This window comes from Panulirus ornatus, chromosome 2 (assembly GCF_036320965.1).
Source record: "Panulirus ornatus isolate Po-2019 chromosome 2, ASM3632096v1, whole genome shotgun sequence".
NCBI classification, from domain to species: Eukaryota; Metazoa; Arthropoda; class Malacostraca; order Decapoda; family Palinuridae; genus Panulirus; species Panulirus ornatus.
This window is the reverse complement of record NC_092225.1, coordinates 26,711,815-26,728,040: the sequence shown is the minus strand read 5'-3', so window position 1 is coordinate 26,728,040 and position 16,226 is coordinate 26,711,815. Positions and strand designations below refer to the sequence as shown.

At 36.2% G+C, this 16,226-nt stretch overlaps 1 protein-coding gene across 2 annotated transcripts in view; it reads right to left on the bottom strand.

Moving 5' to 3' along the window:
* Positions 1-8,420: 8,420 nt before the first annotated feature.
* The window catches only part of LOC139754723 (CYFIP-related Rac1 interactor B-like), an 81,904-nt gene continuing 74,098 nt past the window's right edge, over positions 8,421-16,226 (bottom strand). The window contains exon 10 of one of the 2 annotated variants that reach the window (XM_071672378.1): positions 8,421-14,504. In XM_071672378.1, coding sequence (XP_071528479.1) covers positions 14,438-14,504 — 67 coding nt within the window. In that variant the 3' untranslated portion in view covers positions 8,421-14,437. The remainder of the gene's footprint in view (positions 14,505-16,226) is intronic. The other variant, XM_071672367.1, reaches the window with a different exon arrangement.

The window sequence follows — 16,226 nt, the reverse complement described above, 5'->3', positions numbered from 1 at the left end:
TCAATAAACAGAGTTTAAGCTTTACTAAATAAATCACATTCCTACATGAATCTTGCTAGGCTTTCTTGTACATACACAGCAATATCACTAATTTTAGCACTAATATGAATGCTCAGAAGACAAGTATAAAACTAAATAAAAGGTGAACTTTGTAGTGGTTCAAAAAGAAATTTCTAGTTATATCCTTTACACTGAAAATGTGAGATGAGTGAATGCTTTAACAATATTGATGAACTGAAGACTCAGAACTAAGCATTTGAAAACTCCAACTAATGCTATGAGTATCAGTAAATTCTGGTTTCACAGCTGAATGAAAAGACTGCTATTGTACTTACGGAAAACTAGTAAAATATAATACTTTATACAATAATCACTTAGAAACCAAATAGTTTTTGAAACCTACATAATTGCATTACTTTTGATAATCATCATAATACAAATACAGTATGTATAAGATATAAATTTGATACATCATTTAAAAATAACTTACACAAAAAGGACTTTGATCCATATTTTTCGTACATGATTTGGTTAGGGTGTTTGATACTGTTCTGATGTTCAATCTTCTAAAGAAATCTTATATGATATGCATTATATTTTTCTTATATTTCACTGTACAACATAATTTATAACATTCAATTCTGGAATTACTGTGATTGCAACTTAACAAGAACCAGCAAAGATAACAGTAACTCGCATGCAAACTGCCAAGGAATGGGATGTGTCTAACAAAATCACTCAAAGTAGAACTATATTGAACTTTGTATTATACAACTGAATAAGAGTTTGTGCCCACACTTTGACGTACTAGAGACTACATAAAAATTAATAACGCTTATCACATAACATGACAGTGACCAGTAGGCTGGAAAGTATGATGACATACCTCTTAGCAGCAAATCTATTTCATATTTTCTCTTTTATGGCAGTGATCGTTTAAAAATCTTATTATTCATTCTTCATATGTTTGCTAATCATTAAATAAAATGTTTGCTAAGCATCTGAATAAGACTGCAGGAAGTTTGCCATCTTGGAATTAAAGAAGTTAATAATGATTGCCTTACCAAAACTGGATAAACACTTCCAACACATTTTTATCCCACAAATTTCTTGAAAATTGAAATAAATAAGTCATATCTCTATTGTTTTATGAAGTGATTTGCAAACCATCACTGAAAGTAGGGATTCTCTTTCATGTTAAGTTTGTTTAACCAGGGCATTGCATCGCTTGTATGATTATTTACAGGCCAAAGATGGCAGTGGACAGTCTGTCCCACATTTACTTAAGGCTTTGGTTTTCAGTGGGATTAAATCCTAGGTCATAGAAGACTAAAAGGATTTCCTATGAAATAAAAAATATATATATATAAAAGTAGGTTATCATAAAATTCTAAGTGATATGACCCAAACTTGCCTTAGCAGAAAGGAGACTATTCATAGGTGGCACATCCCCTTTAAAATAATCATGATATATATATATATATATATATATATATATATATATATATATATATATATATATATACATACCAGGTTCTACCTGTAAGAGGTCACACCACAAGTGATAAGTCACCTTTGGCAAGGATATATCTCTGGGACTACTGTCTCATCAAAATAATTGTGGCTTTGGTGCACTACACATGACAGCTAAAGAATGGATGTGAATGAATGTATCCTCTCTACATCTATTCCTGGCAATATCTTGCTTTTCTGATGCAAGAAACAGTGAACATATATATATATGTATATATATATATATATTTTCATACATAATCGCTGTTCCCCGCGTCTGTGAGGTAGAGCCAGGAAACAGACTATGAATGGCCCATCCACTCATATACATCTATATATACATAAACGCCTGTACATGCACATAAACATACATATACATATCAACATATACATACACAGACATATACATATATACAAATGCACATATTCATACTTCCTTGCCTCCATCCATTCCTGTCGTTAACTCCACCCTTTTCGGTGAGGTAGCACCAGGAAAAGACAGAAAAGGCCACATTTGTTCACACTCAGTCTTTAGCTGTGGTTTCGGTGCATTACACATGACAGCTAGAGACTGGGTGTGAACGAATGTGGCCTTTAGTGTCTTTTCCTGGCACTACCTCACTGAAAGGGGGGGGATGCTATTTCCTGTGTAGCAGGGTAGTGACAGGAATGGATGAAGGCAAGCATGAATATGTACACATGTATATATGTATATGTCTGTGTATATGTGTGTATGGGCATTTATGTATACATATGTGTATATGAGTGGTTGAGCCATTCTTCATCTGTTTCCTGGCACTACCTCACTGACCCAGGAAACAGCGATTAAGTAAAATAATAATAAAAAAGATGTATATATATATACATATATATATATATATATATATATATATATATATATATATATATATATATATATATATATATGGAAGGAGGTAAATAAAGTGTGTAAGACAAGGGAGCAAATGGGAACTTCAGTGAAGGGCGCTAATGGGGAGGTGATAACAAGTAGTGGTGATGTGAGAAGGAGATGGAGTGAGTATTTTGAAGGTTTGTTGAATGTGTTTAATGATAGAGTGGCAGATATAGGGTGTCTTGGTCGAGGTGGTGTGCAAAGTGAGAGGGTTGGGGAAAATGATTTGGTAAACAGAGAAGAGGTAGTAAAAGCTTTGCGGAAGATGAAAGCCGGCAAGGCAGCAGGTTTGGATGGTATTGCAGTGGAATTTATTAAAAAAGGGGGTGACTGTATTGTTGACTGGTTGGTAAGGTTATTTAATGTATGTATGACTCATGGTGAGGTGCCTGAGGATTGGCGGAATGCGTGCATAGTGCCATTGTACAAAGGCAAAGGGGATAAGAGTGAGTGCTCAAATTACAGAGGTATAAGTTTGTTGAGTATTCCTGGTAAATTATATGGGAGGGTCACCAAGAACAAATGAAGAATAGAGTGAACTGGAACGATGTGGTACACTTAGGTGGACATGCTGTAAATGGACTGAACCAGGGTATGTGAAACATCTGGAATAAATCATGGTAAGGTCTGTGGGGCCTGGATGTGGATAGGGTGATGTGGTTTTGGTGCAATACACCTGTGAGTCCACAGGGATATGAAACACAATAAGTTCCCAAGTGCACTTTTGTGTAATAATAACATCATGTGAGGAGATCAAGAAAGAAATATAACAGTCAGTTGATATACAAAGATGAGATGTAGCTAGGATGCCATATGGTAATAAAGGACAAGGTGGTCATGATGAATAAAAGGAAAACCTTGATGGACTGTTGGATAGGAAAATTCATAAACATATTATCGTGCACCCAAACCTGGTTAACAATTTCTATGACGAATTATTTCTACGATTTTCCTCGTAAGCTCACTGGAACTTGCTTCAGTAGTTTGTGCTGGAAACAGGAGGAAGAACAATATTCTATATACATTGGTTAGAGGCCAACTATCTAATTCAGTAATAAATCATTTTCTATTCATGTATTCATATATTCTTTCCTCAGGTTTTCCCATAATCATGCATTTTTCTAAAACTATGTAGCAAACGTTAAAAAAGTTATCAATATCTACATACATGGGCATAACTTTAACAAGCAATCAATACCAGTATGTTATATTCTTTACATACTTTATCTGATTTTATAATGAGGACCTTTTAAACATATATGAAAAAAAGCTTCCTCACAAAATCCTGCATAACCCAAGATAATTCTGACGTTCATTCAACATATAGTAAATAAAGCTGTAGTACTCAAAAGCAGAAATGATCTTTGTGGGCTAATAGCAGCCTGATAATCTGAAGTTAAATCTTGGATTTCAATCTAACTTGGTAAAGTATTAACAATTACAATGTAAGCAACAATCTCTGGGCAAGCTCCTCTCTCTTGCTTAAAGATGATTCCGAACTTTCTGCTAATAAAATATGGTAGATATGTCAGCCTGTCAATCTAAAACACTTGGTTCTCATACACTACAGAATTAACTCCAAGCTCCAACACTACAGGTTAAAGACATCTTGATTCTTTTATGATCTCCAGAAATTCCTGCCCATAGCACCCACTGCTGTGGCTCAGCCACCCACATTTAGGAATGACCCAAATTATAATGTTTTTCATAAACTTGAAATGCTTATTCCATAAGAATAATCAATGGTCTTGATATTATTTTGTGCACCTATCACACAATAGGTTATGAAATTTTTCATGTAGTACTTAAGACTGGTTAATGAGACAAATAACATTTTTCATAAACTAGAAATGGTTGTAATATTTCATGATAAAAACTTAGTTTTTCATATTTTCGTGCACTTTTTGTGAATAAAAAAGTTTGATGTTTTTTGCACACCAGAAGAGAAGCTAACAAAAAATTTCTTGCTGAAAGGGTTAAAAATTTTCAGACTATCATGCCAAACATTTTAATACAAAATTTCATTCTGGAGCTATGATTAAGGTATACTGTACTCAAATATCATCATTATTCCTAATGTAGTTAGAATCCTAACAGTTATGCCTGTTGTAGTATGTTGGCAAAATAAGGCTACTTTTTCAATTAACTATCTTAAAGAGCAATTTTTTCAATTAACTATCTTAAAGAGCAAGGTCTTGCATCATACATGAAGATGATGCAAAATTAATTAAAAAAAATCACAACCAGTCCTTCACAATAAATACTATTTCCTAAATTGAGAATCTGATTTAACATTAAAATTTAAGTACTGTAATGTATATTTTTCAAATAAAAATATATGCACACACACACACTCACAATCATATATATACATATATGTCTCCATGGTTGTTTAATTTGTTTATGGACGGGGTTGTTAGGGAGGTGAATGCAAGAGTTTTGGAAAGAGGGGCAAGTATGAAGTCTGTTGTGGATGAGAGAGCTAAGGAAGTGAGTCAGTTGTTGTTAGCTGATGATACAGCGCTGGTGGCTGATTCATGTGAGAAACTGCAGAAACTGGTGACTGAGTTTGGTGAAGTGTGTGAAAGAAGAAAGTTAAGAGTAAATGTGAATAAGAGCAAGGTTATTAGGTACAGTAGGGTTGAGGGTCAAGTCAATTGGGAGGTAAGTTTGAATGGAGAAAAACTGGAGGAAGTAAAGTGTTTTAGATATCTGGGAGTGGATCTGGCAGCGGATGGAAACATGGGAGCGGAAGTGGATCATAGGGTGGGGGAGGGGGCGAAAATCCTGGGAGCCTTAAAGAATGTGTGGAAGTCGAGAACATTATCTCAGAAAGCAAAAATGGGTATGTTTGAAGGAATAGTGGTTCCAACAATGTTGTATGGTTGCGAGGCGTGGGCTATGGACAGAGTTGTGCGCAAGAGGGTGGATGTGCTGGAAATGAGATGTTTGAGGACAATGTGTGGTGTGAGGTGGTTTGATCGAGTAAGTAACGTAAGGGTAAGAGAGATGTGTGGAAATAAAAAGAGTGTGGTTGAGAGAGCAGAAGAGGGTGTTTTGAAATGGTTTGGGCACATGGAGAGAATGAGTGAGGAAAGATTGACCAAGAGGATATATGTGTCGGAGGTGGAGGGAACGAGGAGAAGTGGGAGACCAAATTGGAGATGGAAAGATGGAGTGAAAAAGATTGTGTGATCGGGGCCTGAACATGCAGGAGGGTGAAAGGAGGGCAAGGAATAGAGTGAACTGGATCGATGTGGTATACCGGGGTTGACGTGCTGTCAGTGGATTGAATCAAGGTATGTGAAGCGTCTGGGGTAAACCATGGAAAGCTGTGTAGGTATGTATATTTGCATGTGTGGACGTATGTATATACATGTGTATGGGGGTGGGTTGGGCCATTTCTTTCGTCTGTTTCCTTGCGCTACCTCGCAAACGCGGGAGACAGTGACAAAACAAAACAAAAAAAAAATATATATATATATATATATATATATATATATATTCCTGCCCCAGGAATGCCTTTTATGGAGCTCCCACAGCAAATAGGAAATGCCATGTCCACCAGGTAGAACCACAGATCAAGAAAAGATATTGTGTCTATCTGTGCAGGATGAGTGCAGGGCAGTTAAAGATAGTGTGCAGTGTCTTCAGTATGTAAGTTGCATCTTTGGCATGATAGGTTGAATTTTTTAATGGTGTTTCAGCGATGAATGATGTTCAAAACACATGAAAATGTCACTTGTACATGCCTAGGGAGTGCACTTTCAGATGGGGCATGTATCTGGTGGGGTACAATATATGACTGGGTTGTACGTGAAGTTTAGTGCTTTTCGAGTTACCACTTACCACTGTACGTATGTGCCTAATAAATGTCACACATGTTGAGGGAGGAGGGAATCTGTGAATACAGATTGCTGGAGTGTGAAGCAGAGGCAAATTTTTTGTTTCTACCTCTCTCTCTGAGTCCAGGCATTCCCTGAAAATACAACTGTAAAACACATTTTCATAATAAAAGCAGTACATATTCCTTCTTAATTCTCTGAACCTCCATGAAGCACCTGCATGTCAACTGCAACAACACCCCTGTGCTAAATCTAGAACTGACTGGCCACCATGCCTCACATTTGGATGTTATGGAAACCATGATTTTATTTTTGAACCATTACATATATGAGACAAAAATTTTCCTCCCAACTTGTGGTGACTTCATCTTCTGGATAAATGTTAGCTTGTCCCTCGAATTCTAGTCCTTCCTTCAATGCTAGGGGCATTTCCATCCTGTTTATCAACTTTCTCCTCTTCTTGTTCACTCATGCAACACTTAACTGGAGTGCCAGACAAAGACTTGGATTGTACTTTGCCTTTTTTTCACACATAGTGGGTACAATTGAGAGAGTGAGACCAATGGACCTGGCTACAGCCATAAGACTCTGACCACCACCAAACCCTGCTCAACATTTCTAGTTTCATCTCAAGTGTAATAGCCTTACATCCTGTACTCTATGTTTAATATTCCTCTGCAACAAACTGAAGTGTTTATATTTACTATGGCTGTAATAAAGAATGTGAAAGTGGTTAATGCTATGTTTGCAGTGCTATATGGTACTGTTCTGGTATTCTTTACAAGGCATCTACCAGTGGGTGGAACAAGTACTTTGATAGCTGGTGGAATATGAATCACATAGTATTTTGAAGTGTCATCAGTGAAGTATGCATGATAAATACATAAATACAAATTACCCTGACTTATTTTACTGTCCAACAATTATTTGATACATTAAAAACAAAGGTAAAAAAGAGTTTGCAAGACCTATAAATTTGCTATAATCATTAGTGTCCAGCCACTGTTAAACTTTCTAAACACTTTAGTTTAATCCTGTACTCCCCAAGTATGTTTAGCTTTCCTTTCAAACATATTGAAATGCCTACACTTTCTTTGGATGTGGTATGTAATAAGGTAGCAGTAAACACATATAAATATATTTTACCAAATGGTGGGATACAATCTGTATTTCACTTTGAGTGACATCATCAAAATATTAATGATAAGCACACAGATACCTTAAAACAACAAAAATATATTAAGAAATAATACAGGAACTTGAAAGTGGTTTGGTTGGGGCAAGGATCATGGAAGTATCTGATAATAACTTTTTAACTAGACTTCACATAGATCTACCTTGCCTGGTAGAGAGGACCATATACAGATGTATGATCCATGCTTTTGTGCCAACAGTCAAGTTTCAGATGATCTATGGTGATGGTGCAAGATACTTAAGGCCTCTTTTTATGATCCATGCTTTTGTGCCAACAGTCAAGTTTCAGATGATCTTTGGTGATGGTGCAAGATACCTAAGGCCTCTTTTAACAATTACACACGAGTTCTTCAGTTACATTTCAGCTATGGCATGGGAAGGATGGTAGACAAGGCTGCTATTTGCTTGTGACATCAAGCAGAATTTGCTCTAAAGCAATGAGTCTAACAATGCAGATGATAATCTATTTGACAATAAAAATCTATTTGATGACGATGAAAAGAACAACATGCATCAAAACATCATATATGAAAAAGGGTGTGACAGTGAGGCATTCATGTTGACATTGGGCAGTGTAGTACTTGGTGCTATCTCAACAATGTGCTCCCACCAAAAGTTTTTATTACTTCAGGAGAAACTTGAGACATATTTCAACGTTTCTTTATTGCTTTCTTATTCTTATATGATGTTTTTCATCTTGTAACTGAGAAACTGTTTTTCCCTTTTACTTGAAAAATACCTAGTTTTCAAAAGCAAAAGGAAATTCATGGGCATCCTTTAACCTTTTAGTTGGGGAATTAATTTCCAGCTCAATTACATAGGAGCGAATTCTGCTGCAAAGTATTAAAATGGTAACTGATCCATTTTTTACTCTTTTTTTTTATCACAAAGTTTTCCTATCTGGTATTATCATTTCTTAAACACAACATCAAATAGTAGGGAAAACATATATGAAGAAAGATTAAAAAACAGAGATGTATTTATGGTCTGACACCTTGAAGATGGCATAAACTTCCTTAAGTGTGACAGGTTTCCAACCCCTTACATTTGTAATGATGAACAATTTGTAATGGGCATGAAAAAAGAATCATAATCAAAGTGCTAGATTTTAAAATGAGCTAAGCAGCCTCACATCACAACTCATGAGTACTCTCCAAAACACTGTATATTATCTTTATCTCTGCATTATGATATATAAAACAAACTCATAGTATAAAAGGCACAAAAAAAAATTAGATGCTGGATTGAAAAAACACTAAGCAGCCCCATGCTGTGAACTCATAAACATCATATGTCATTGTTACTAGGAAGCCACGTAAATATCTTTGGGGCCTGACATTGGATATGGGACTCTGGTTTTGGTGCATTACAAATGACAGATAGAGAGTGGATATGAGCAAATGAGGCCATTCATCTGTTCTTGGCACTACCTTGCTAATACAGGAACATGTATGAAAAATCTTTATTTATACATTATAATACATAGCACACACTTAACACAGTTTAACACCTTAACATTAAACATCCATATATTACCTAAATGATGGTGAAAAAGAAAAGATTAAAAAAGAAATGAATGTATCACTACATGGGTGGCGGTGGTCAGCTAACCAAGTCACCGTTTCTGTGTGAGGTTTAAAACCCAAGCAACACTGACTGCCTTGAAAAGTGTCAGCAAACTGAGTAGGATGAGCAAACTAACAGCTGTGGAATTCCGATTTCATGGTGGGTATATCATCTATTGTGACTAATCACGATTTGTTCTGGGTGCATTTTGTTTCGTGATTTGTAGCTTTTGTTACTTTTGCTTTTGAGAGGGGAAAGACCAGATAAGGTATACATATATAAAATGGAGGGGATAAATTGCTTACTTAAGATACTTAGTACTTCTTTTTCTTTGTCCAAATCTGGCAACAGTTAGTGTTTTGAGGACTAAGATCCTTCCAATACTAACCTACCTCAACATGCTCGGCACTCAAATCTATGCAACATCACTAGACCCTTTCCATCCAAATCACTCTATAACCAACCACCAACTCCCAAGTAGAGAAAAAAAAATTAATCCTGTCTCATACTTCAGTAACCTTTACTCACAATCCTCTCACCCCCAACAAATATAATGCTGACAAAACACAAACACACTGAAAAGACCCAACAAGCACTGAAAAACCAACCTCCCAACATAAGTCAAACTCCAACCCACCAGACATACACCTCCCTGAAACCATTCTCCCACTACAAAAACGAATTATACTCTTCCGCCTACACTCTGGACATCATCCATCACTACAACAGTACAAACACTGTCTCAACATATCCCAAGACCATTCATGCCCACAATGCAACTATCATAAAGGAGACATCAAGCACTTACTATTCAATTGCCCTGTACTCTCTGCATATAGACAAATACAACAGCCAAAAACTTTATGACCTGTGGTCCTGACCAGAGGATGTGGCCAGCTTCCTAAGAACTGTAATAGCCTCATAAGGATAAAAAGGACTCCTGGAGCAGGAAGTACGTCATAATTTGAGGCCAAAGAAGATATGTGTGTCAGAAGCGGAGGGTAAAGAGAGAAGGGGAAGAACAAATTGGAGATGGAAGGATGGAGTGAAAAAGAATTTGAATGCATGGAACCTGCATGTTAGGCAGGTAAAAGGCATGCATGGAATAGAGTAAATTCGAGGGATGTGGTGAACAAGGATAACAGCGAACTGAACCACAACAAATGAAGAAGCTAGAGGAAACCATGGAAAAGTCTGTGGGGCCTGGTTGTGGATAGGGGGCTGGGTTTTTAGTGTATTACTCATGATGACTACCTTGCTAAAACAGGAAATGGTAAACAAGCATGAATGAAAGATATCCTGAGGAAGGGTAGAAAGTATTCTACCTCCAAATTTCCCACATGTTGTAGGAGGCAACTAAAGGGGGCAGGAGAAGGGGGCTGGAACCCCTCCCCTTCCTGTATATGGTATCAGATAGTCAATCTTAAAGTGGCCAGTATCCACATGGAAACTGTGAAATGGCAGCCAGATGCAAGCCTTTGATCCAAGCCTTGGTGGCAGGGACAAATAAAGATAGCTCATGAGAACAGTGGCCAAAATAATATCTGCTGAAAACAGATCAGCAGCATTTTAAATAAAAACAAAGGTTGGAGAAAGGTGAAGCCAAAATATTAAATGAGATGGAAGGCTTTTCATTCCACACTCATTTATAGAAAGGTGGAAGAACCATCCCAAATACGTGAATAGTATTCTATACCGATGAGCATAAAATGACTGTATATATAAAATAGCTGCACAATGGAAAATAGTTATGGTGCCTACACAACATCTCCAGCTTTTGGGATACAAACCTTGTGATGTTAAGCAAACCTTGTGATGTTAAGTATGTGGCATTTCCAAGAAAGATTGGAGGTCATAGTAATAACTAAGATATTACAGTTGAATTGTGGTGATTTGAATTTGAACACAAAAAAATGAGCAAATTTTTGCACTACTGAAATTACCAGGTAATTGCTTCCCCATTCTAACATGGTACATAGACCCAAACTGAGACAGGAAATGGGAATTAAAAAGAGGAAGGGAAGGAAAGTGTGTAGAAGTCATAAGCAAAAAAATGAAGAGGGTTAAAAACAGAGAAGATAATTTTTTGGAGAAAGAAAAGAGATTAGGCAATAGGACAGAACCTAAAGGAATGCCACTGATGATAAGATCATTGGGGAAGTTGCTCCAGCAATGACTACTACTTGGGATCAATTGGAAAAGCTATGTATTAGAGGACAACAAAAAAAAAGAATAACTAAAGGAAGCCTAGAAAGGAAAGACTGTCATATCCTATCAGATGCTTTGGAGATATCGATGGCCACAACAAAAGTTTCAACATAATCCAGGAAAGAGGAGGACCAGAAGTGAGTCACAAAGAAGGGATCATCAGTATCAAAAAGAGGGGAATGGAGTTATGAGTACTTAAAAAAGTTATAAATAAGTAAAAATTCCAAAAGCTTCTGTGACAACAGAAGTGATAGCAATGGGGCAATAGCTGGAAGGGCGAGAACAGTTTAATTCCTTAAGGATGGGCTACATTAAGGCATGCTTGCAAAAGGAAGGAAGGTTAAGGCTTTTAAACAGAGGTTAAATGGGCAAAAAAGGAATGGAGCTGAACTGTACCTCTGGACTCAAAAGGGTATGACATCTGGGCCATAAACATTGTTCACCAGGAGCTGGAAGAGTACTCAAAAGACCATACACTCAAAAAATATAAGAGAAGGCATGGGTTCAATGAGGTGAAATAGGGAAAATGAGTAGATTCAAAATCATTCAGAGCTGAATTTGGGGAAAATGAAATACCAAAAATAAGTTGCTTTATCAGCAAAAGACTGTTATTCATTGATCATGTTAGATTAAGGGGGAAAGGCTGAATTACACAAGTTCTTAAGAGATTCTTCTAGTTGAGGACCTGAGAGAAGTCAAATCAGCACACTTTCTTTTTATGAAGGTATCCTTGACTTTATGGAAAACCTCTGTCTCACCAGAAATGTAAGCAGAGTGGGCTTCAGGGGAGGGAAAGAGTTTCACAGCTCTTCTGCTTTCAAGTGTTATAATGCAAGCAAAAAGCAAGCTTTGACACAACTGCACCACCAAAGATAGATAGGAGTGAGTAGAGTCCATCATCTCCCAACTCCTGCTTGGAGTGCAGCCTTGAAGCTGCAAGAGTTTGATAAAAGGGGTCCTGGGGAGTGTATAATAATATGTAAGGGCATCACAAGCATAAAACTCACTCCCTATAGAGCAAAAACAGTAATTACACACATAAGCACAGACAAAGCAGTGTAAATCTCATTTTCTTTGTGCACTACATAATCAGGTTATCACACACACACACACACACACACACACACACACACACACACACACATACCTACATACAGATTCACAAATACAAAATACACACATGGGCAAATTATTTACAAATCTGAGTTTCATATCATGCCTATCAAATTCTTAAGTTCTGAAAACAATGTAAACAGTTATCATACACTACCTAATATCTTTTAAAATCTTTTACCTTACACAAAAATCTCTTCATCAGGGAGAGTTCTGTCTCATTTCTGGCTTACTGTAAAGATGTAAGTGGATCAGAACAGCTGGGAATAATTCATGCATCTCACCAGTAAAAAGGAATATATTAATCTTAAGTTTCTGTTACTCTGCACTATGTCTGATTTTCCTAATGTTTTGTGTTTGCTTGTCTTCCCTATATCCTACAACCACAGCAGGACTCTTGAAAAAAAAAATTATCTGTGTTTAGATAATAAATTTAAACTTGAACATAAGAAATACAATTGTGGCTTACAGCCTGATTAGCTGGACTCCTGTCACTTAACTGAATCACACTATCATTCCATTTGTAGCACATTTCATATTTCTTTCCTGACTTCCTACATCATTTGAAAGGCTTCAGCCCTATATTATGATTTTCTATGTCAACAGTGTTTGTACTTCAATGGGTGATTTGTGACCTTTGTTTGGCATCTATGATTGACTGTTGGCCTTTGACAGGTCAGCAAGCAGTAAGCTAGGAAGATGTCACAGGCAGCATTGTTGAACTGCAAGAAACTAGTACAGTAGTGTTCCACCACAGAACCATACTACTACTATTACAGTGAATTTCATTCACATACAAAAGGCGTGTCCCAGCTTAAGTGGAAATCACTTTTTTCTTGAAGACGAAATATTTCTATTGTCAGTCTTCAAGATTTATGAAACAGACAACAGAGGTAATGTTGTATAGGAAATTTATCTTCAGGGAAGTTTATGAACACATGTGCATTTTACTATTTACAAAACTACTTTTAGTAGCTTAATATTTAATCTTAAACTAACAACTGAGCAGATGATGACCCAACAGTGATACCAGTAGACATGAGTTGACCCTCTAACGCATTTAAACAAGTTTACTGTGGAATATCCATATTGATATTCAAAATTAAAGAAAAGACTTGTTTAACATTCTTTTCATATATTCAAGAATATAGTGCTAAGAAAAATAAAAAAAGAAAAGAGGATCAGGTCACATCAACTTAGTGGGTAAAAAGTTTCTCACTGGCCATAAAGAAAAGTTCCATCATTCATAATTATGAATATGCTATGAACTCCAGTCTGTAATTAAAAAATACATTTACTGATGTATACCAGTTGCTGTGCAGGTTTAAATGTAATAATCAGTATACAGAAACACATATAGAATTGCCTATGTTATTCATTCATTAACTATTTCATGCATTATCTTTCATTTTCACCAGTATATTTTCTACAAAAAAAACAGCAACCAGGTAAGATACCATTTTGCTGTACAATATCACACTCTTTGAAGGTGTGCTTGCTTAGAAATAAGTTCATACATATATGCGATACAAAATGAATAATTAACACTGACTTCTGGATATATCACAGAAAATTTTCACCTATGAACTGTCTTACTTTACTCCCATAGTGGGCCATATTCAGGTCATGGTAACTAGCACTTCGTCAAAGTTGAGTGCTTATATAATTCTAAACCTGTTATGCCAAGTAAGTATCTGCAGGTATCAATCATACTATTTCCAATCAACTTTTCCAAGACACTCACTGAACCTTTTTGAAACATCTCAAAACACACGGGAAATATGAAAATAATACAGATTAAATTTGGTTTGTATCATTATGGCTTGTGTGCAATATCTGAATACTGAAAAGTGTATGGCTGCATTAAGAAAAATGCAGACAACATACTACGACGAAGTTATATCATCAAATGATTTTTTCAAATAATCATCAGTAATGAAAATCAGTTGGATTTCAAATAACTCAGATAAACTGTTCAAATTCACACTGATGATTCAAATAATTCAGAGGCTGAATTAAATATGGAAGCAAAAATCACTCTTTAAGTAAAACATTTTAAAATCTAATTACAATATAAAAGTATCTGTTATACAGCCAACAACATCTTAATATGTTTGGGAGTGCTGTCATCATTCAGGTGCTTCGTTGTGTATCTGAAAACAAATAATAATAAATTTACCCAAAGTTCTAAGTATGTCATATTCTAAGCTGAGCATAAAAGAGTTAAAGGTAACATGTAAAAAAATATAGGGGAAGATCACTGTTCCGATGAAAGCCAGACTGGTGGACTAACTGTACGCTGGTAAAATAACTACATAAATTAATGTGAGAAGTGAACTAATATTGAGAAGATTTAGTTTACCACTATACAAGGCCATGAAGGTAGTTATGAGTTACCTGTTTAACTTTACACATACCAACCAAAGTAGTTAAAATCACCTGTTTACCTTTATGCACAAAAATCTAAATTTAACTTGTATATCAATTAATGTGAAAATAACTACTATTCTCACTTTCTATGAACTTTATATTTCAGAAAACAAGTGTAACCTATTTTCACCACATCTGTATTCACATCTTTCAACAAATACATCTTCACTCTACCTGTTGTTTTCTAACAAACGCCCTTACAGTCCTCTTTCATACTCTTAACACTATCATCATTGAAGACAAACATTATCAAAATTATTATGATATTCTCAAATTTTAAGGCTGTACCACAAGCATGGATGAAGCATTAAGCCTTCATTTTTCCATCATGAATGTTCTAATGTCTACACTAGATAAGTATGATTGCTGTTTTATAAGTTTGTCCAGCATTCTTCACTAAGTTTATCCAATGCAGTATCGTATGTGAGACTTTACTGTATACAGTAAAGTATACATTACAGTTCTTCAAATACAGCTCTATGATATGGCGTATCTTTAGATTTTTTTGAGTGGGGTAGCTCTTGATTACACAGCACATTAAGGATGTGGAAACTTGGTAGGAACAAGGTGAACAATTGCAGTCAAAATATGATGCAAAACAATTCTATTAGTCCTTATGGTATAGGAATCCAATTTTACTTTGCTCTGGCATCACTATAAAAGGCATTGTAACTACAAAACTATTAATGGAGTAAAATGGAGCAAAAGATGCTTGTGGCATGGGAAGAGTGGGAGGTGGGATGATTAGAAAGGGTAGTGAGTGGTGGGATGAAGAAGTAAGAGTATTAGTGAAAGAGAAGAGAGAGGCATTTGGACGATTTTTGCAGGGAAAAAATGAAATTGAGTGGGAGACGTATAAAAGAAAGAGACAGGAGGTCAAGAGAAAGGTGCAAGAGGTGAAAAAAAGGGCAAATGAGAGTTGGGGTGAGAGAGTATCATTAAATTTTAGGGAGAATAAAAAGATGTTCTGGAAGGAGGTAAATAAAGTGCGTAAGACAAGGGAGCAAATGGGAACTTCAGTGAAGGGCGCAAATGGGGAGGTGATAACAAGTAGTGGTGATGTGAGAAGGAGATGGAGTGAGTATTTTGAAGGTTTGTTGAATGTGTTTGATGATAGAGTGGCAGATATAGGGTGTTTTGGTCGAGGTGGTGTGCAAAGTGCGAGGGTTAGGGAAAATGATTTGGTAAACAGAGAAGAGGTAGTAAAAGCTTTGCGGAAGATGAAAGCCGGCAAGGCAGCAGGTTTGGATGGTATTGCAGTGGAATTTATTGAAAAAGGGGGTGACTGTATTGTTGACTGGTTGGTAAGGTTATTTAATGTATGTATGACTCATGGTGAGGTGCCTGAGGATTGGCGGAATGCGTGCATAGTGCCATTGTACAAAGGCAAAGGGGATAAGAGTGAGTGCTCAAATTACAGAGGCATAAGTTTGTTGAGTATTCCT